Below are 20,392 nucleotides of genomic sequence, written 5' to 3'. Positions count from 1 at the left end.
AAGTTATTACTAATGAATAATATTTCAAAAAAGCTTTTAGAATTTAGTTCCAGATTTTCGGGGCAGATGTACACTCAAGGTGATCACGCCCTCCAAAGGAGGATTTGATTTGATTTGATTTGATTCGGTTTTTTGCAATAAAAAAAACATGCAGCTGGGAAGCTGAAATTATTCAATTTACAAAGTCAATATACAACACAATAAACGATCAAAAAATGAATGACTAAAATGTATGATGTATATAAAGATTTGAGTTGGTCTAGTACTGGTAATGTCTTTATTGAATGGTTTATTAAAACTACTGAAAATAGCAGCCCGAAAGCTAAATTACATTCAGTTTACAATAAAATCACATTAAATAGGTTTATAGCAATATCAAAATGACTCAGTAACATTGTTGAAGGTTGGTGAAAAAAATGTAATTTTTGTATGTAATGTTACTTACTATATACATTCTACTGTATAAACCTTCTAACATGCAAAGTATCCTGAACAAATTCTCAAACGACAACGATATTTATGGTTTTCTTTGAAGGCTTCACAGTGCAACTAACTCTAACAGTAAATTTTCCAATTCATTTTTTTTTCAACCGTTTTTTCCATGAAAATAAGGCATAAGACAGGCTTTTTAAAATCTTTCAACGCTTACAATAATGTCTGGAATGACGAATGGTATATAGAGCCAATTCATTGCTTTGTGACGATTTACAAAATGTAATTAAACTGCATTAATATACACTGTTGGTCATAATGGTGGAATAATTATTTTTACCCCAATTTATTGAATGATTTTGACAATGATTTATTCCTAATAGATCTAGATAACAGTATACATTCTCAGATTTTATTGAATGACAATTGGGGAGTGTTTGTTTTGCGAGACTGCTAAAGCATGTGTGTGCTACTATGCTAATCAACTAGGAGACCTTTGTCCTTCAGTCATAATTGACAGTAATGGGAATTAATGCCTCATAAAAGGGCACTAATATAGCACATCAACACGGTTTTGATCCTGGGGGCTCACAGTAACGAGGCCATTGCTTAGAATCAAGACTGTATGCAGCGGCACTCCCCGGCTGAGTCGTTGTGATTTTTTTTGGACAAACAATATATATGTCCTCTTACCCCCCCCCCCCCCCCCCCCCCCCCGCTTATCCAGCGGTCGGCTGAGTCGTTGCGATTTTTTTTGAGACCCCCCAAAAATATATATATATATATATTTACCCCCCCCCCCCCCCGGGGAGAAATTCATGGATCCGCCCCTGTGTGCAGTTGGCATACACATTCAAGATCTAGCCATTTTCAACACTTACAATATAAATAAAATATTTGAATGAACATGGATGCAAACACGAAGCAAACTTCAAACTATATATAGACAACTCTCAAGATTATGTACAAATGGCCAACGACCTTCACGTGCCGCTTCAGTTCGATTGGAGATGACTTTGCACACAAATAACAAATACAACTATTTAAAAGGGAGATATTTCCAAGGAGTTGAGGCGGAACTTGAATGTAGGTTTCACTCAGGGGCAGATTCAGCCAGCGGCAGGGGAGGGGGCCAAATTCGTGAGGAAATATTTAGCGGCGAAATAGCCGGCCGATAATTCGCTCAGAGGGGGGGGGGGGGGGGGGGGGGGGGGGGGGGGGGGGGGGGGGGGGGGGGGGGGGGGGGGGGGGGGGGGTAGTGAGTACTTTTTTTTTTTTGGGGGGGGGGGGGCTCTTGAAAATAGTGCTGTAACATCACGGATATCTCCAATTCCGTTTAACCGCCAGTCAAAACTGGACGGTTTTCGGTTTATAACGATTTTTAAAAAAAAATTAAAAAAAAAAAAAAAAAAAAAAAAAAAAAAAAAAAAAAAAATCGTTTTTTTTTTTTTTTTTTTTTTTTTTACCGACTCGACTCTGTCGGCAACTTTCATTTAACTGCGAGGTGCATTTAAAGGGGCCAATTTGTGCTTGTGAACTTGTCACAAATAATAGTAACAATGTTTTTTTTAGAAGAATGTGTAAGATCATTAATGTAAATTCAAAACAGTAGAGGACCTAGGATAGAACCTTGTGTAAAAGTTGGATGAATTATTATTATAAACTACATATTGAGATGATGAGATCTATTACAAAGATTACTTTCAAACCAAGATGACAGACAAATTGGAGTGTTGTTCTAGTTTTGGAGTGGTGAGTCAACACACAGATTACTGAGCTGGGAGACATTGCCAGGCATAGTGCCAGGTGGAGGGGCATAAATCGAAACTTAAAAAAAAAATAAAAAAATAAAAAAATTATTAAAAAAAAAAAAGAAAAAAAAAAATATTTAAAAAAAATTTTTAAAAAAATCGGGGAAACGAAACCGTCCAATTGAAAACGGAATCCGCCATGGGCGGTCGGATACCGGACGGTTAAACGTTTGACTACAGCACTACTTGAAAATTTGGAAAATTGCACCCCCCCCCCCCCCCCCCCCCCCCCCTTGAGCGCCAGTGGAGGGAGCCCATCTCCAAAAAAAAGTAAAATTAACGTGTTTTTACACGTTTTTTCACCCCAGGGAAGGGGTTTCGCCACTGGTTTCACTAGACGAATAAAAAAAATAGTCCTGTGTTTTTTAGCACTTGGATGACGTTCTTGTCATGACATGGTCACTAAGGTCGCCATCTTTCGCAATGCTCACTGATGCAGATCTGAAAAAAGATCAAGAATATACAAAAAAGTTTATGTTTTTCTTTAAATGAAACTTTTTCGTTATGGATTGTATATCTTTTGTCTTAAGAAAACGTTAAAAGATTTACATCAGAGCCTAATTTACACAATCAATTCTACAAATGTATCATGCTCTCCATGAAAAATGAATTTGCTTGTGTCCATTAGTGGTAAAGTCTATAGAGAGTACAGTGCAATCTCCAATGGAATTGTCATTTCTGATTCATAATAACTTTATGATTGAAAGTGTCCGACTCGGTTCATTTGCACATTTTCAAATGTCTCAATCACTCATTCTACAAAAGGTTTGATAATTAGGCCTATATCGCAATTTGAATACAAGGAAACTGTTTAATGAAACAAAAAAACAGTTTGTTATTTAACGTAAGATCGTGTTTTAAAATATACATGACTTGTACAAGGACAACATTCGTTATGTAATACAACATACCACTGCTTTGTATTTCTTCTAGAATAAAGTTATAGGAGTCCAGTGAGATATTCGGACTCTCCTCCATTAGATCGAGTAGTGTACCAATCGTTGCATCGTCATGGTGACGTTGACGCCACTCATACAACATGCCAAATATCGTATCCTCCATCTGTATTTTCATAAAGAAGTGAAATTCCAGAATAAAAGGGTGTATTTTAGCTGAAGTATAAAGCTGTAATTGAATTGTGTATCGTGATCAAAAGTCTAATACAATCATGTTTCCATTATCAATCTATGTTCTTGGTCTTGTTTTGTTCTATTATGTATTGTAGTATTTTAATATTTTAAAATTTGTTTATTAATACATATCATTTTAAATTTACTATGTATTGCAGGGCTCACTTGCAAATCGGTTTTATGTACTGAAGAGACTACCCGGTATTATAATGAACACAGATTAAATGAATAAATAACCCCCTATATAATAACGCAAATAAATGGTGAAGGAGAATGACTCCCAAATCGTAAGAACCAAAAATAGCAGTATTTTGTCAAATTTGACGTAAGCTAGTCGTGTTTTAAAATACAAGGGGAAAATCGTGATGTTAACATACAACCGATAGCTTGTTTTGAACATGCAATTATTTTCTGAATTAACATGCTAGAGATTCATGAAATTGTGCTGTTTTCTATGACGTATAAATGAGGATCGGTTTAATTTGACGTTGTTGGATTTGTATATTTTTATACCAATTACTCTTTGTTTTCTTATGATTCAATATATTCCAGGGATCATACAGATCAAGAAAATAACAACCCATTTTGTTCTTTACGAAACAAGTGCCGTGTTTTTGATTGTTGAAAATAAGCTATTGAATGTAGACTGTGGTGTACATTTTTGTTAGGGTGGGTTTCTTCGACTCAGTGGGCAACGACTCAGCCAGCCGCTGAATAAGCAGGGGGGGGGGGGCACTTTTTTTTTTGGTACCAAAATTTGAAAAATTGGGCCGATCGATATTTCGGGTAAGGTCGGTTTTTCTGGGTCACCCATTATAATTTTTTTTTTTTTTTTTTTTTTAATCGCAAAGGGGGGGGGGGGGCCGGGTTACTCCAAAACACACACATAAACAAAAATGAAAGGGGTGGGGTTAACCCCCACCCCCCCCCCCCCCTGCGTACGCGCCTGATGTAATTCTTTTAAATTATTTTATCCAGTCCTGTATTTTCAAATGCCAAAAATCTGTTCATCCTAGATTTATTGGGCTGCCTGGACTAATTAGATATCATCATTATGTACGGTATTCACTTTTGATTGGTTTTTAAATTTTTAAGTTTGGCCGTATTAATAATATACTGCCTGTGTAATTTGAGCCGAAAATTTCGTTTTTATCTGTGACTTTACTGACCTAATCAGCCTTGATAAAATATTAAATTTCATCATGTAATTTATCGCAATATGCAATAATTGTTCCAGAGTGAGCCTTTACAGGGTAACATTCAACCGCCATAGGTGCATCCAAAGTTGTGCAAATGTTTGAGACTATGCCAAAACTGTGCATTATATTTTTGCCACATACATGACTGTGTGACCTTTTTCATCTACACAATCCCTTTATTTCCAAATAAGGATTGATATTTGGTACTTCTTGATTTCCATCTTGATTTGTATGTATTCTGTATATTCTAGTTTGTAAATTGAATATTTTCAGCATAGGGCTACCAATTCAATCAATTATTAATTGCTTACGGTTGATCTGTTGTGCCTAAAATGATCAATGTCGACCATTGACATGCCTAGATGTTGGATGCCGAACTGTAACCATCCTTCGCCAATCTTCCCACATAGCTTGCTTAAAACCTTGTCAGATGTAATTGAAGATCGGCTCAGAGGTCCCGTGTCTTTGCGTGAAGAATTCTTTCCATCTCCTATGATTCCATAAAATTCATGAAAAACGATGAACATAGGATAAAACATGACTTATTTTATTATTATTGGCATAGCTACAGGGAGCATGTGCCCCTAAAATTGAAAAGAAAGAAAAAGCGAGAAAGCAAGTGAAAGGGAGAGAGAGAGAAGAGGGAAACGATGAGAAAAGAAGGCACCTGTAAATTCATATTTAATTCTAGGAGTAACATAGTCTAGTTCTGGACCCTACAACGTTAAGCCGAGTGATGGCGCGATCCTTAGTGATTGCGAGCCCCCACTAACCGCGCGGTTAGTGGGGGTCTCGTTTATAGTCGGCGAATAACAAAAATCAATATAGGGTCCAGAACTACACTAGAAGTAACACCGACCGATGCCCCCAGTAGATCCAGTGCCCTCTCAGTTTGGTATATGGCTGGGCAGTGTAATATCAACCTGCTGAAAATCCTAACAACGCATATTTGTTCAGTACAATTCTGTAAGGCGTGTCCAAATGGTCGTGTCTAAGCTTCGTTTGTGGATCTGTTCAGTCCCAAATTTGATCAGATTCGTACGATAAAATTTAATTTGAATATGTAAGGAGGATCCTCACCAAAACAATCAGTCACCAGATGACCCAGGCTAGCCTCTTCCAGTGCTTGTTGAAGTTGTTGCATTTGGTCTCGCTCAGGCACATTTTTTCGCCAGTGAAACAGCATGTTACTAGTTCCTCCTTGTCGGCGTTGTGTCTCAATCTCCGGATAGGGTATGCCGAGGAAGATGCCGAGACGAAGCACGCAGTCTGGTGGGATGCTGTCCGAGAGATTCGAGATTTCTATGTCTGTGACCTTACCATCAACTGCAGAATGTGAAGTGCCACTTTTGGTTTCATCCTTCTCCAGTATGGTGTTGTAATGAGGTTGGTTAATATTCCCTTAACAGGAAAACATGAGATTTAATCATGCAATCGTTTTAAGCAATGTAGGAGCTTTAATTCATCTATAGATCTAGTAGCCACATAATCGTTAGCAAACAGCAACATTCAAACATAATTTTTTGTTACGAATTAAGCCTTTATCTCTAAAAGTAAAGTAAAGTTGCACCAAAGTGACCAAACGTTTTCATACAACACTTTGACTATCATAATCAAACACAGTTCAATTTTCCAAGTAATTTGATGTAAAGAATTATGATTGTAGCCGCTTAACAAAGCTCTCTATAGCCTTCATCCCATATTAACATGATTGCTCTTCAATTAGGTATTACAGTAATTGATGTTTATCCTAGGTTTCCATACTCGTATTAAACCCTGCCAAATAAAGAGGAAATGTTTAGCAATGAACACACAGCGCTTGTGATGGCTCAATAAGAAGAATAAAAACCTTAAAAGCATGGTTCATGGTTCGAATCAAGTCGGTTCAGTCAGTATTTTGATAAGCCATTAGTCCTCAAGAACAGGTCACTCGGATATTACAAGACTTTAAACATTACACTTATGTTCATTGGTTATACAAGAATAATTTACTCTCTTTTCTTGCAATCGGGACACACTATTCAACACCAAACATCAACATTATCATACCTCCATCCTTAGAATCATAGTCTTGGTAACCCGGAAGCATCTTGATGACATCTCCTCTTCCGATGATTTCTAGGAACTCCACAAACTTCTCATACTGACCCGGATGTACAATCATCTTTTTCTGAAGATTTTGGATGATGTCAGATGCTCTTTTCTTTTCTAGATCGAAAGCACCGACGTGTCCCTGTTCGTGACAAGTGTTTCTGAAGTCCATGAGTCCATCAGGAGTAGATTCGATCTGTCTTGCCACATCGAGCATCAGTTTGGTGTATTCTGGTGGCTTGGCTGGCATTTCGGATGCTAGAGGTAGTTCAAGCTGCCCAGTATCTTTGAAAGGAAAGGAGATATGTTCATTTCATTTGCAGAGATAATAAGTGTCTCATGTTTATACCCAGGGGCGTACGCAGGATTTTTTCAAGGGGGGGGGGGGGGGGGTTTAAAATCTGGCCCAAAATATTTTGAAAATCGCGCCGGCCGAAAAGTCGCTCAGTGGGGGGGGGGGGGGGGGGGGGGGGGGGGGGGTAAGCGGACACTTTTTTTTTTTTTTTTTGTCTCGAAATTTGAAAATTTGAAATTTTTTTCGTGGGGGGGGGGGGGGGGTAAGGTCACTTTACGTTAGCCGTGGGCATAATTTTTTTTTTTTTTTTTTTTAGGGGGGTTTACACACATAAAAATACCAAAGGGGGGGAACCCCCCCCCCCCCCTGGGTACGCCCCTGTTTATACCTCATTCAAGCCGACTCTAAACCGACTCCAAAACATGGCGGTCCTTAGCCATTCTGGTCGATGTTGTTTTTTTGTTTCCATCTGGGCTCAAATTCATTATAGCCTATGTAATTAGCTGACAACTAATGGTGTCGGTCTCTTCGGTGCTATTGGGCTGTGTAACAAACCATTGCCGAGATGAAGCTTCTTGTAATGCCACATTCTAATAATTTCTCCAGTTAAGTTTTTTTTACTGACCCTTCCTAATGTACGTGTTGTACACATCAGTAAAATTAAATTATCTTCACTATTTCAAGAAAGCATTACAAAAAAGTGCCATTATCAAGAATCACACTGAGCCAACTCCAGGATGAAGTTTTCATCAGTGGTAGACATCATTAGAGCTAGAACACACACACTAGCATGATACATTCCCTCAGCAAAATACATTGATTAAACTCATTTTTTGTGTCAAAGTACAAAGTGTAATTATCAGAGGTGAAAATGGGGCACTTCTTACACCTGAATATAGAGGCACTCACCAGAGATGAATAAAGGCACTTATGAGAATGGAAAATGGGCAGTTGTCAATGGAAAATGTGCACCCAAAGGATTTTGTTAGAGGAATTTATCAGAGGTGAAAAAGGGCTTTTATGAAAAGGGGATAGGTCCCTTATTAGAAAGGAAAAGGGGCACGTATCATTGTTAAAAAGGAAATTATCAGAGGTAAAAAGGAACACTTATCTTACCTGAAAAGGAGAGTACTTATGAGAATGAAAGAAGGGCACTTATAATAAAAGAAATGGGGCTTTTATGAGAAGGGGAAATGGCTCTTATTAGTAAGAAAAAGAGGCACGTGTCAAAATAAAAGGGGCACCTATCAGAGGTGAGAACGGGAAGGGCACTTTTACAAAGTAATAGGGGCAAGCGGCACTTTTGGGGTATTTGAAAAAGTGAAGGGGGACTTGTGCCCCCCCCCCCCCCCCCTGAGGGTGCCGCCTCAATACATGCGGTTGTTAACAGGTTTTTGCAATTGTTTACTCACCGGTTGATGATGTTGTTCCTTTGAGTGATCGAACGTTCTAGAAATAACGCAATGACGTTGGACAACAAAATTAAATACATTGAATGGAAATGATAGAGAAAAATTATTAGATTTTTTTATACGTATAGAGGTTAATAATCCAAGAGTTAGATCTCATTCAGTTATCCATTTGGTGCAATGGCGCATATGGTATACAACTGCACTATCTCTATAAAGTCATGAGCTGGGATTAAGAAATAGTCACCTCATGGCCTAGCAAGGTAACATCGCCCCCACCTTGTGGGAGCCGGGGGGGGGGTCTGGGGGGCTGAACCCGACACTTACGGTCAGACTGACAACCTTTTTGTCAATGAGTTACATACTTTGAGGGGTCAAAGCTTATGGGTAAAATTGTGTGACTCAATGTGTGACTATTTCGGAACAGGCTCCCACACCAAAACATAACGACATGAACATTATCATCGAGATCGATGCATATCATTTTAATATTTCAAAGGTTCCAATATTACTTAGGGCTGGGGCACGAGATCCCTCTAATCGAATGACTAAAGCAATTAGCTGAGGCATTAATGATTCTTTCAGATCATTCAACGCAAATATATTAAATATATTTGCGTTGAATGATCTGAATGATCATAGACTATTATAAATTTTATAATAGTCTACTTGTATTAAAAATTTCACAAAATAATGATCATTGATTTATTAACAATTCATGACTGTAATTAGCTGATTCCTATAATGATTATGACAGAGTTAAGATTTAACAACTTGGTTTTGATTTGATAATGATACTGCTCCAATAACTACGCTTTGATTTTTGCCCCTTGAATTATATTGGCTCAACAAGCAAGTCGTTCGTTTTAACATTATTTGTCATTTCCGCGAACCTTGACTTTAAATTTAGTATTATTGCATGAAGTTAATCTCGAGTGTTTACATTCATTCGAGTATCATTTTCTCCAGATATCTTACCTGACATCCACCAAAATCTCTGTTTGTCTCCCTTGCTGATCTGTAAACTTCACCGAGGATTGATTGGGTGGATTGAGGGTGAGTTGTGTATGGAAAACCGGGACCACTCACATATAACTGCCCAACAAAACAGAATTAAGAAACGATTAGACAACTTTTTCACCAAACAATATGGAAGCATTTAAATGGCAATAAGAGACCCCCCCCCCCTCTTTACGTGGATATTTTCCCCAAAACGATTCCTTCCATGCAAGTGTTGGCGAACCCACCCCCATAACTGAACGAGTCTGAGAGCGCTGAGGGGATTTCACGGATTCTCAAACATTCCCGAATAAAAATTTGCTGCCGCCCCCGATTCCAACCCTCGACGGCTTGCCCAAAGTGAGTCTCGAAGGACTAATGCTCTTCCTAATGCTGGAATCTGGTAGGATTATTTCACCCTCCCGCTCTCCGATCCTTCGAATTTTGACACCCCTCATTTCTTACCTTGTATTTCCCTTTATTGTCGCTTCTGTTTCTGTTACGGGATGAATTGCCTCTCCCTTGATGTTTGGAGGTTGCCATTGTATGGCTGCAATAAGTATAATAGAACTTATGTTTAATCAATGATTATGTGAGAGCAGATACGTTTTGTCATGAAGAAATCAACAATTTTCAAGTTACATCACCAACCAGATGAACCTCTTCGGTTATTTAGTGAATACAAAACTTCAGAACACATCTCTCATCACATCTCTCCATTTTGATTTGACACGCTTCGGTAGTTTAAATGGGCAAATTTCATGAAAAGTATTTATTTTTTGGAAAGGGCACTTATTAGCGTTGAAAAGAGTAGTGTAGTGAGCACATTTTTTTTTTGGTCCTCGAAAATTTGAAAATTTGCACCCCCCCCCTTGAGCGCCAGGGGGGGGGGGGGGGGCAACCCCTCAAAAAGGTAAAAATCACGTGTTTTTACAAAATTTTGAAACAAAAACGAGTCATAAACGTGAGTGATTTAGGGATGATAAGTGCAGATGAGTAAAAATCGACATTTTTAATTGTCATAAAAAGTCATTATTATTTTGGGATCGATTCTTTGGATTTGAAACTTCTTCTATAAGTATTGATTGAATAACCGCTTTGAGAGTGGATTCCATATTTTTTAGTGGCGTTACACTCAAAACAGAGATATCCCCACTCTGTCTCCCCAAAAGTGAACTTCAAGGATTGCGTCTAAATTTTAAATTTCCCAGGGTCCAATGGCATGATTGTGATGATATTATTGTCAACGTATCCAACTGTATTGTCACATTTCCTTTGTCTATTTTGGTTTTGTGTTTACAGAGACCGAAGTCCAATTTCACGAGAGTACAAACTACAGCGCCATGTATTACATGTTATATGTTCAGGATATACTTTGCGTTGCGACTTGTTACTATCTAAAAAGCTACCTATCTCTTTCTTCATTCTTTATCCAACATCAACTGGAGACATATGCAATTATATATTGGAATACACAACTGAATTGAAAGGTAATACATTTGTTGTATAATAATCTTTAGTGTTAAACATGTAGCATAATTTTGCAATTCGGAATGAGTTTTGCGTCACAGATATGTGCAGTACACAACTTGCTATTTACAAGATCATGAATTAGTATCAGTTGCTTTTTGTATTTCAAGTACAATACTGATACGAATTTATGAGACTGAAGTACGTAAAAGGAGGAATGATTTCACGGAGGATATTCAGTAGAGTCAGAATTTCTTTTCACGGTAATTATGGGAAATTAATCAAATTATTGGTTAGAATTTTTGGAAACGTCCATTGCTATTGTAAATCGGTACACTGACTTCTATCCGTACCCGTCGGCAGTTTCAGGATAATATCAGTGCCCCCCCCCCCCCCCAATAAAAAACCTCCAGAATTTCACCCGTGCAATATCTAGAGAGGGCGCCATAGCCAATAATGAGTTTATTATTTACATCTTCATCATTTAGCCTTATCAGGTTATTAAGTGCATTCGCATAGTCCTAGTGATCTCATATTTAAAACATTTTTAACTTGCTTATTATTGGCCCGATTTATTTCAAATTTTCGCCATTCTTTTTATCTTATTTTCTGCTTAAATTGCCCTTCAAGGATCTTTTTATTCCATTTCTCCGGCCTCTTCAGTTCAAGTCTTCCTCTTTTTTTTGGGGGGGGGGGGGGGCAATATTATTATTGCATCCCCTTTCTTTTTCATTTTTGCGCCCCCTTCCACTGCTACCCGGGACGCGTGCCCCCCTTTCACTACCTGTAATGGATACGCCTCTCCGTGTTAATACTTCGTAATGATTTGGAATAATTATTGTTAACAAAAAACTAATTTCAAAATAAAGTTAATTGATTTCAAAAACTTTCAATTTCAATTTGAAGGCACATAGTATTCGCACGCGTCCGTTTCTGTGATAAATATTTCGGACAATTTTCCAATGCAATTTTCATTCGTTAAATTGTGACTATTATCTTATCCATATCATTATCGGTTTGAGCTGTACAAGCTAATGCAATGGACATATTACAAATATTTGTATAATATATAATTTTTTAAAATTATTTTAATCCTGAATATATATGAAAAATTGTATCACACAGCTAGTATTGGTTACATTTTTTCGTGCTAATAAATTACAAACATAAAAGAATCTTGAAGAAAAAAAAAATCTCCAGAATTCTGTTATTTCTACCAAATAATACGTTTTTATTAATAATGATGTGTGACATCTACAAAATAATCTATGGCGTTCCTTGTGTTAGCTTTCTTTTCGAGTCACACATTCATTTTTTGTTAAAGCAAGTTGGTGCATATTTGCTAGCGTGATATTATTTAACATTAGCTATTGCACATTCATTCATTCGTCATTCATTTCGGTTTATAACGAAAATTCCTTGTAAAAAAAGAACAGTCCAAAGACTGAAACGTACGTAGATTACATAGCTGAACTGTTTAAAATTGTATAAAAGAATCCTATATATTCACCAAAATGGACAGGAAACAAAAATGTGATTAGGAGTAAAAAGGTATTGCTCATTATTTTGCACTTTAAACTCATAATAAACATCAACAAAAATTTAAAGACATGAAGAGAGAAATGGGGAAGAGAAGGGATAAAATAAAGACCTAAGACCTGTATCTATAATTATGCAAGATAATTCAGAAAGTGATTGTATACTAAACACACAATTTTGATGGTAAGATGTCGATATCAGTGATTTCAATTTTAGCCTATTTTTATACGGTATTATTCACACTAAAAAGAAAAAAAAATAATAATCAAAATACTTACATAAAGAATTGATATGATCCCAAAAGATGCACTTAAAGTCCTATTGTCATGAATGAAGATCAAGCACATCTGGAAGAGGTTAGACATCGACCGTACTATAAAGTTTATAATAAAAATCTCAAAGAGTAGAACATAGAGATTTCGCGTAACCTACTTTGCTATGTGCTATATGCGTATTCAATGGGCAAGTGGGGCAGCAGCAAAAGTAGATAAAAGATTACAATAAAAAGATTCCTGATGACCGTAACAGTAAAGCCCACGCACTGCTCAACTCTCAACCGGAATTAAATAGTGTACAGTGCCCAGCCCACGCAACGCTTTGCTCACAACCGCTAGCGTCGCTCACAAAAGCCCCATTTCTGTTATTAATCGTTTTCATGACACGTTTTGTTATATATATATCGTACATTACAATTTTACATACTTTTTTTGGTTAATATATTTTGTGTTCCAACACAGGCTCTGTTTCATAAAGTTTGATATCAATAACTAATACTAAATTTCTATGACAAATTTAGTCTCATCTATCAAATGCAGCGGTGTTGGTATATTGTTAGAACTATTGTAACTTATTATTAATAACAAGTTTTTATGAACCCTTGTTCCTTGTCCACACACTGCATCTGCTGTGTAATAATCGATTCATAAATTTAAATCCAATCGGTCATTGCGCATATAAAGAAGAGATAATATGGGAAGATATATTGGAATGACATTAATTGATCAAGGAAAGGAGCAATCGGTAAATTATTTCTTAATTCTTGCAAAGTATTTGATTTTCATGGGAAGAGAAAGGAGTTCATCTATAGCCGTGGGTGAAATTAAACTCAGTTTCAGAAAAGAATTTGGCATTTATGAAAATAAATTTCCACTGCATCTGAGAAAATGGGAAAACTGGGAAGTTTTAGGCAAAGCGAGGTAGAGGTGGAACGAAGGCAACAATGCAAGAGCATATTTATATCCACACAAGTAGAAGTGAGGGGGGGGGGGGGGGGGGAGGGGAAGAGGAAGAGGAAGGGGGTTAAGTCCAAAGGGAAAAAGGGAGAGGGTATGGGGCAGATTTTGTGTTCGAATGGTGGAAAAACTCATAATTTCAATTATTTTTGTGGAGAAATATGAAAATCAAAATGTTTAAGAGTAGCCTATTCAGTTTAATTCTGAAAAAAAATAAGCGACGCTTGTTTTTTGTTTTTTGGATGAAACAACTGTGTAGTGCAGTAATATTTCCCCATTATATAATAATAATATTATGCTATATTTTATATTTTATATTTTGTCTCTATCATTGGGAAATTTGATGAGATGATACTTTACCTTTTCGTAGAAATCGATTAAGAGAAGAAAAACACAACTGATTTAACTCACTCAATAAATACACACAATAAGGGTCTGTGAGTGAGAATACTGTGTGCGATTGTAAAATCGACGTCATCATTGTTAACAATTCCATGTGCGTTCTGTGTGTTCATTGGCTATTGAGCATGGATGGTGACATTACCCTTGGAAAACAAGGATTACAGTGAGGTAGCTTGTCGAGAACAAAAAATCATAGTACAAATTCAAAACAAGAAAATAATGTACTGATTTTCTTCGAAATCGAATAGGCAAATAATAAGCGAATTAAATACGATTTCCATGGTTTTTCAAGTCAAATTTGATTTTTGTTTTTTGGGAAAGAGAGAGTAATAATTTACAGACGAATCATATTCAATACATTGCTTCTAAAACAGGGATAAGACGATCTCAATTTTCTCTAACTTATTGTATAGGAAGTGATAGTCTTTATTTCTTCATTTGGAGAACAAAGTTGGTCTAGTTGTACGATCTCTTGGTCAGCCCTGTCTTCGTCTACAAACAGTGAACTGCCGTTTAGTCTACAATCAGTTCGTGTACTACCCAATAAGTCTATTCCCATATGGTCTACACACAGCCGGTCAACACCTTACTATCCACATGCATGGTCTCATAACCATTTCGTGTACTTATCATTTGGTCTAATGACCATTTAGGCTAATAGCTATTTGGTTTAATTTTCATTTGGCCTTATTTCCAATAAGTCTAATAACCATAATTATGTTTGATTCTAGGACAATTACCCCTGGGCAGTCACCCCCGGCCAATAACCATGCAGCGGGAAAATTACACCCCCCCCCCCTCCGAGGACAACCCCCTCCCCCCCCCCCACCCGAGGACAATTACCCCCGAAAAAATGTATGCTTTTATAAAAACCAACCTTTTATCAGGGTGGACTTCCCCTGCAATGAACAGGGGGGGGGGGGGGGGGGGTAATCGTGTGGTGCATATTTTGTCCTTGGATGGTTGTCCTTATGGGGCGTATTAATTTTGTCCTCGGAGGTAATTTTAAGGGGGTGGTAATTGTCCTCGGGGGGAATCATCCACAGGGCACTGTCTTGTTCCTAAGGGGTAATTGTCCTGGGGGGAGATAATATTCCGGGGCATTGTCTTCGGGGGGGGGGGGTGGGGTAGTTTTCCGGGGTGTTATTTTTCCGGGGGTGATTGTCCATTGGGTTCTATTACTAATTTTAGAGGGGTGCATCATTCTTCCTTGGTGGATTGAGAACAAGCTAGGTAATTATTTAGAGCGGAAGGGTGTAGGATTTTTCCTAGTATACATGGCAATGCTGTTTGAGTGTAATGTTTGTAATATTTTTTTAAATATTCTTTTCACGTTGCTTTTTCCTCTTAATTCCTTCTTTAATCCCTCTTTTCGCCATTCCAGGGGGGGGGGCGTAAATGAGCTATATCTTAGCTGTATATTCTATGTTATTGATGATTATCATCTCAGTATAGAGGCCTAGATGCTAACAACATCATTCGAGATATTGTCAACTCAGACTAAGACTTATTCACTCTCAGATTAGATTCATTTCATCATTGTCTAAGAATGCATTCCAAGCAAATTATTGGATACATTATAGGTGATGTACCTACTCATTGCCCGTCATTATCATTCATAAAGAAGTGACCTGCTTGCTGGTAAAACTTGGTTATAAACGATTATGGTAACAATATGTGACAGAAATAATTATGGAGAGGGTCAGACAGAGACAAAGGCTAGAAGGGGAGGGGGAGAGAGAAGGAGGAGGAGGAGGATAAAGGAAGAGAAATATAGTAAGAAAACAATATGAATAGTTATAATGAATTATCTGTGAGGATTTAATCAATTTACCATATTTAATAAAGCCCGAAAATGGAATATCGTGTAGTCTCATTAAAATTGCCATGGTGTCGTTGCCAAAAATGCCTTGTAAACATGATTAGTGGACAAAATTAATGTCTTATAAACTGCTTACAAAGAATAATTTTAGTTGAAATAGAAAACTCCGAATTAAAAGAATAGTAATATCAATTCTCTGTCATGTGATTAAATACACATAATTTGTTGATGTCATGGGACAGGTTCGAATCCTGTGAGATTCCGTCAAATCGATCATACATGTAGAATCTTCTTTGGTGTCCATACATCAACATTATTGTATTTTATCCAATCATCATCATCATTTAGGCTCTAAATCTCCTGTGTCAATCGTAGCATGGTGACATCTATGTTACTATAAACCTCCCATGCTTTATCCTGGTCGCTCTACCATGGAACCCGTCAAAAAACGCTCAATACACATCTCTTCAATTGGGAAAACAAGCCATTCGGATGTACAATTATTTACATGTAAATTCACTATTGGCCGACACTCGGATTTTCTACAGCCTTCCATGGTACCGTAGGTTTAGTTACGAGAGAGAGAGAGAGAGAGAGAGAGACATAGAGAGATAGAGAGAGAGAAAGAGAGAGAGAGGGGGGAGGAGGGGTGTATAAAGGTCTTATATAAACTGCTTATACAAGGAATAATGTTAATTGGAACTCTTGGGGGGCAGGGGGGCACTCGCCCCAAACCAAAAAGTGGGGGGGGGGGGGGGGGGGGGGGGGGGGGCAAAACGCATGAGCCCCTGAACGCTGGCGTACGGATGGGGGGATTTCTTTTTCGATACCAGTGATTTACAAATGTTGCTGAAATAACATAATTTTCCGGTATTTTTTCTCAATTTTTTTGTAAGTCATACCTTTTTATGCGTTTGTTGGAAAATTAGAAATTCCCAAATTTACAGTCGGGCGAAAACATGCTTATTTAGAAGCGTTAATGTCAGGGCCTGCAGAACGGCTGGGCTCGGGGGCTCGAGCCCCCCTCAGTTTTTGAAAAAGTATGTTACAGAGTAAAAAGAAAGAAAGAGAGAGAGAAAAAATAGGTGACCTGCCAATGTCACAAATGAGGTATCAAAATATGCTCATCTGACCGTAATTAAATGCCTAAAACCCCTGAGCTTCCGGGGGCTCTGCCCCTAGACCCCACTTAGGGCCCTAAGGCGGGGCCCTGGGTGCTCATCTGACCGTAGTTAAATACCTAAGACCCCTGAGCTTCCGGGGGCTCTGCCCCCTTGACCCCACCAAGGGCCCTAAGGCGGGCACCTGCGGATGCTCATCTGACCGAAATACCTAAAAAAAAAAAAAAAACCTGAGCTTCCGGGGGCTCTGCCCCTGGACCCCACCAAGGGCCCTAAGGCGGGGCCCTGGATGCTCATCTGACCGTAATTAAATATCTAAAAATCTCAGAGCTTCAGAAGAGCCTCCTGGACCACATCGATGGCCTTAAAGAGGGCACCTGGATGCTCATCTAACCGTTATTAAATACCTAAAACCCCTGAGCTTCTGGGGGCTCTGCCCCTGGACCCCTCGCCAATTTACGCTCTACCTGATCGTTAATACTCCACTTTGAAAAACGTTCCGCGGTGTCTGCATGTAACATGTAAGAGTGGTGGTGATGCAGATTTTTCTTCAGCCCCCCCCCCCTTCCAAACGTTTTTGCTCATTACGCCACTGCCCCTGGAAGGTGAGCCTCCTTGAATGTTTGCCCCCCCCCCCTCCCCAATCCCAAACTGCTTCCTGCGCGCCTGCTTATATAAATGCCCCTTTTCACCTATGAAAAGTATCCCTTTTCATTCACATAAGTGCACCTTTCCATCTCTGGTAACTGACCCTTTTCAGGTAAGAGAAGATACTCCTTTTCACTTCAGATAAGTGCCCCTTCACCTCCGATAATAATTGTCCCCTTTTCAAATCTGAGGGATGTTCGTTTTACTTTGACAATTCCCTTCCTCTCCTGATAAGTGCTCTATTAATCTCTAATCTCAGGTAAATGACCCTTTTCAGGTAAGGAACTTGCTTACTCCTTTTCATTTCTAATAACTGCCCTCAGTTATTTTGACACGGGCCCCTTTTCCTTTCTAATAAACTCTTTTGTCTTCTTATTAGTGCCCCTGTCCATCTCATAATTACCCCTTTTCATCTTTGATAAGTGCCCCGTTTATTTTATCATGTGCCTCTTTTTATTCATTTTTAATAAGAGCCACTCCCCCCTTCTCATAAAAGCACCCTTTCACCTCCGATAAATGCCCCTAATAAAATCTTATCGGTGCCCTTTTTCTTTCAACAAAATCAGATTTTCCTTTATTTTAAGTGCCCCTTTCCATTCTCATAAGTGCCCATTTTCATATCTGCTCAGTGCCTCTTTTCAGGTGTAAGAAGTGCCTCACGTTCACCTCTGATAGTAACCGTTTGTACTTTGACACGTGCTCCTTTTCTTTTCTAATAATATCCCTTTCGATAAGTGTCCCCTTTTCCTCTCATCATTAAACGTGCCCCTAATTTGAAGCGAGGAACAGAAAATTCACCAAAACTTGCTCGCATGTATAGATGAAATATTTATGTTACTTTATCAATGGTCATTTCAGTCTTCTGTTATGAGAATGTGCTTACACCCCCATCAGGATTGCTTTCCCCCTCTTCATATAAGATGTAATTTTTGCACTGCGACCTCATAATTCTTAATACATTTTCCTCGCTCGCTTCACTCGCTCGCAAATGAATATTCATACCATCTCTCCCAACTGCAAAATATCTTGTATGATGTATAAGAGAAACAATTATTGAAATCATCCCTGATATAAATTTAATCACAATATATACCAATGTCTAAATTATTGTAGGTGCCCCTCCCCCCCCCCCCCATTTCGAAGTCGCTCCGCCGCCTCTTGGGGGAGCGGTCGTATAGGTCCAGCAGGCTTTCCTATATAGAATTTCTAGAAAGTTGCTATTTCAAGTGTTTCTGTATTTCTCTCTTTCACTATCCACCGTCCCAAATTGCGCAATTTGTCAAGTAAAATAGTCTTTTGGTATCTTATTCAACCGCAAAGTCGCGTCATCTTTTTAATCTAAGGGACAAGGACTATAGGAAGATTTTTTAAAATACAATTTACCGGGCCAAATTGGCAACTAACTCATGAGTCTGTGACGTCATTGCCTCACTATCCACTAATTGTTTTCTTTATATTGATAATATAAATTTTCAATTTTCCCCTAAAAATCTGTTTTCTTCACAACAGCATCCAAGTTATATATTGATAGTAATATTTTGTGTGAATGCACTTATATAGAGTAATTTTTGTCAGTTCAGTCATGAAAATGTGAAATTTTGATAAACTACTGTATTTGTATAAAAATCAATGACTATGAATATACAATATTCAGAAATTAGTATCAACTCTTCAAAGTTCATAAAGATTTTGTGAAATGTCATGCACCCAATATGATGCAAACTATATAACCCGGGCAAAGGCATATGTAAATTAAGTTTTGGGGATAAAAAGGGAAATTAATGGGATAAAATATATAAAGCAATTGATAAATAGTGAGGCATTGACGTCACAAACTGATAACCAAATTGGCAATTTGTGTAGTGATTTCCTAAGTTCCATACTTGTTCATACGTTTTTTAGATTCATAACTTCCTTATTAGTTATCCGATCTTACTCAATTTTGTTGGCTCTGTTTTTCTTCTTTTTCTACATCTATCAAAAGCAAAGTATTTTTGGAGTTTTTTTAAAGGGCAGAATGGGGGATACTTGTAAAACCCACGGAGCACCGATGTGTCCCTTTGTCAAAGTAGTGTCCCTTTATAAAGGGACACTATGTCAAAGGCTCCGGGTGCCCCCTCTGGCGTAGGCTTATAGGTGATGGAAATGTTTTATCTCAAAACTTTTAACACTTCGAGTCATAAACGTGAGTGATTTAGGGATGATTAAGTGCAGATGAGTAGAAATCAATATTTTTAATAGTCATATTTGGGCTCGATTCTTTGGATTTGAAACCTTTTCTATAAAAAGTGATTGAATAACCGTTTTGAGAGTGGATTCCATATTTTTTAGTGGCATTACACTAAAAACAGAGATATCCCCAATCTGTCTCCCCAAAAGTAATTTTCAAGGATTGCGTCTAAATTTTAAATTTCCAAGAGTCCAATGGCATGTGATGATATTATTGTCAACGTAATATTTTCTTGTATAAAATATGTCTGTTGCCACATTTCCTTTGCCTATTTTGGCATTGTGTTTACAGAGACGAATCCCAGACAACTCGCCAAAAAAGACAGCTCGACCCTCGACAACTCGACACAATACCTGGACAACTCGCCCAGGTCGAGTTGTCCAGGGTGGGGAGCGTTTTCGGATGTAGCTCGACCAACTTTTTTCACCTCATGATTTCTAAATCTAAAATCCCTCATCTTAGATGAAATTGTCATTTTATGTATTCATTATGCTTTTATAAATACAGCCATGACAGAAAACAGGGAAATTGTGAGTATTTTGAGAGATGAGGGATTTTAGAT

At 38.0% G+C, this 20,392-nt stretch overlaps 1 protein-coding gene across 1 annotated transcript; it reads right to left on the bottom strand.

Annotated features, from left to right (window-relative positions):
* Positions 1-2,568: 2,568 nt before the first annotated feature.
* LOC115929617 lies at positions 2,569-6,913 on the bottom strand. Its single transcript, XM_030999176.1, has 5 exons — positions 6,622-6,913; positions 5,653-5,973; positions 4,884-5,062; positions 3,155-3,305; positions 2,569-2,684 (listed from the first exon to the last, which is right to left on the bottom strand). The coding sequence occupies exons 1-5, from the start codon at positions 6,911-6,913 to the stop codon at positions 2,671-2,673; spliced, it is 957 nt and encodes a 318-aa protein (XP_030855036.1). The 3' UTR covers positions 2,569-2,670.
* Positions 6,914-20,392: the final 13,479 nt, after the last annotated feature.

This window comes from Strongylocentrotus purpuratus, unplaced genomic scaffold, assembly GCF_000002235.5.
Source record: "Strongylocentrotus purpuratus isolate Spur 01 unplaced genomic scaffold, Spur_5.0 spur5_scaffold_5, whole genome shotgun sequence".
Classification (NCBI taxonomy): domain Eukaryota; kingdom Metazoa; phylum Echinodermata; class Echinoidea; order Camarodonta; family Strongylocentrotidae; genus Strongylocentrotus; species Strongylocentrotus purpuratus.
This window is presented reverse-complemented; position numbering and strand designations above follow the sequence as displayed.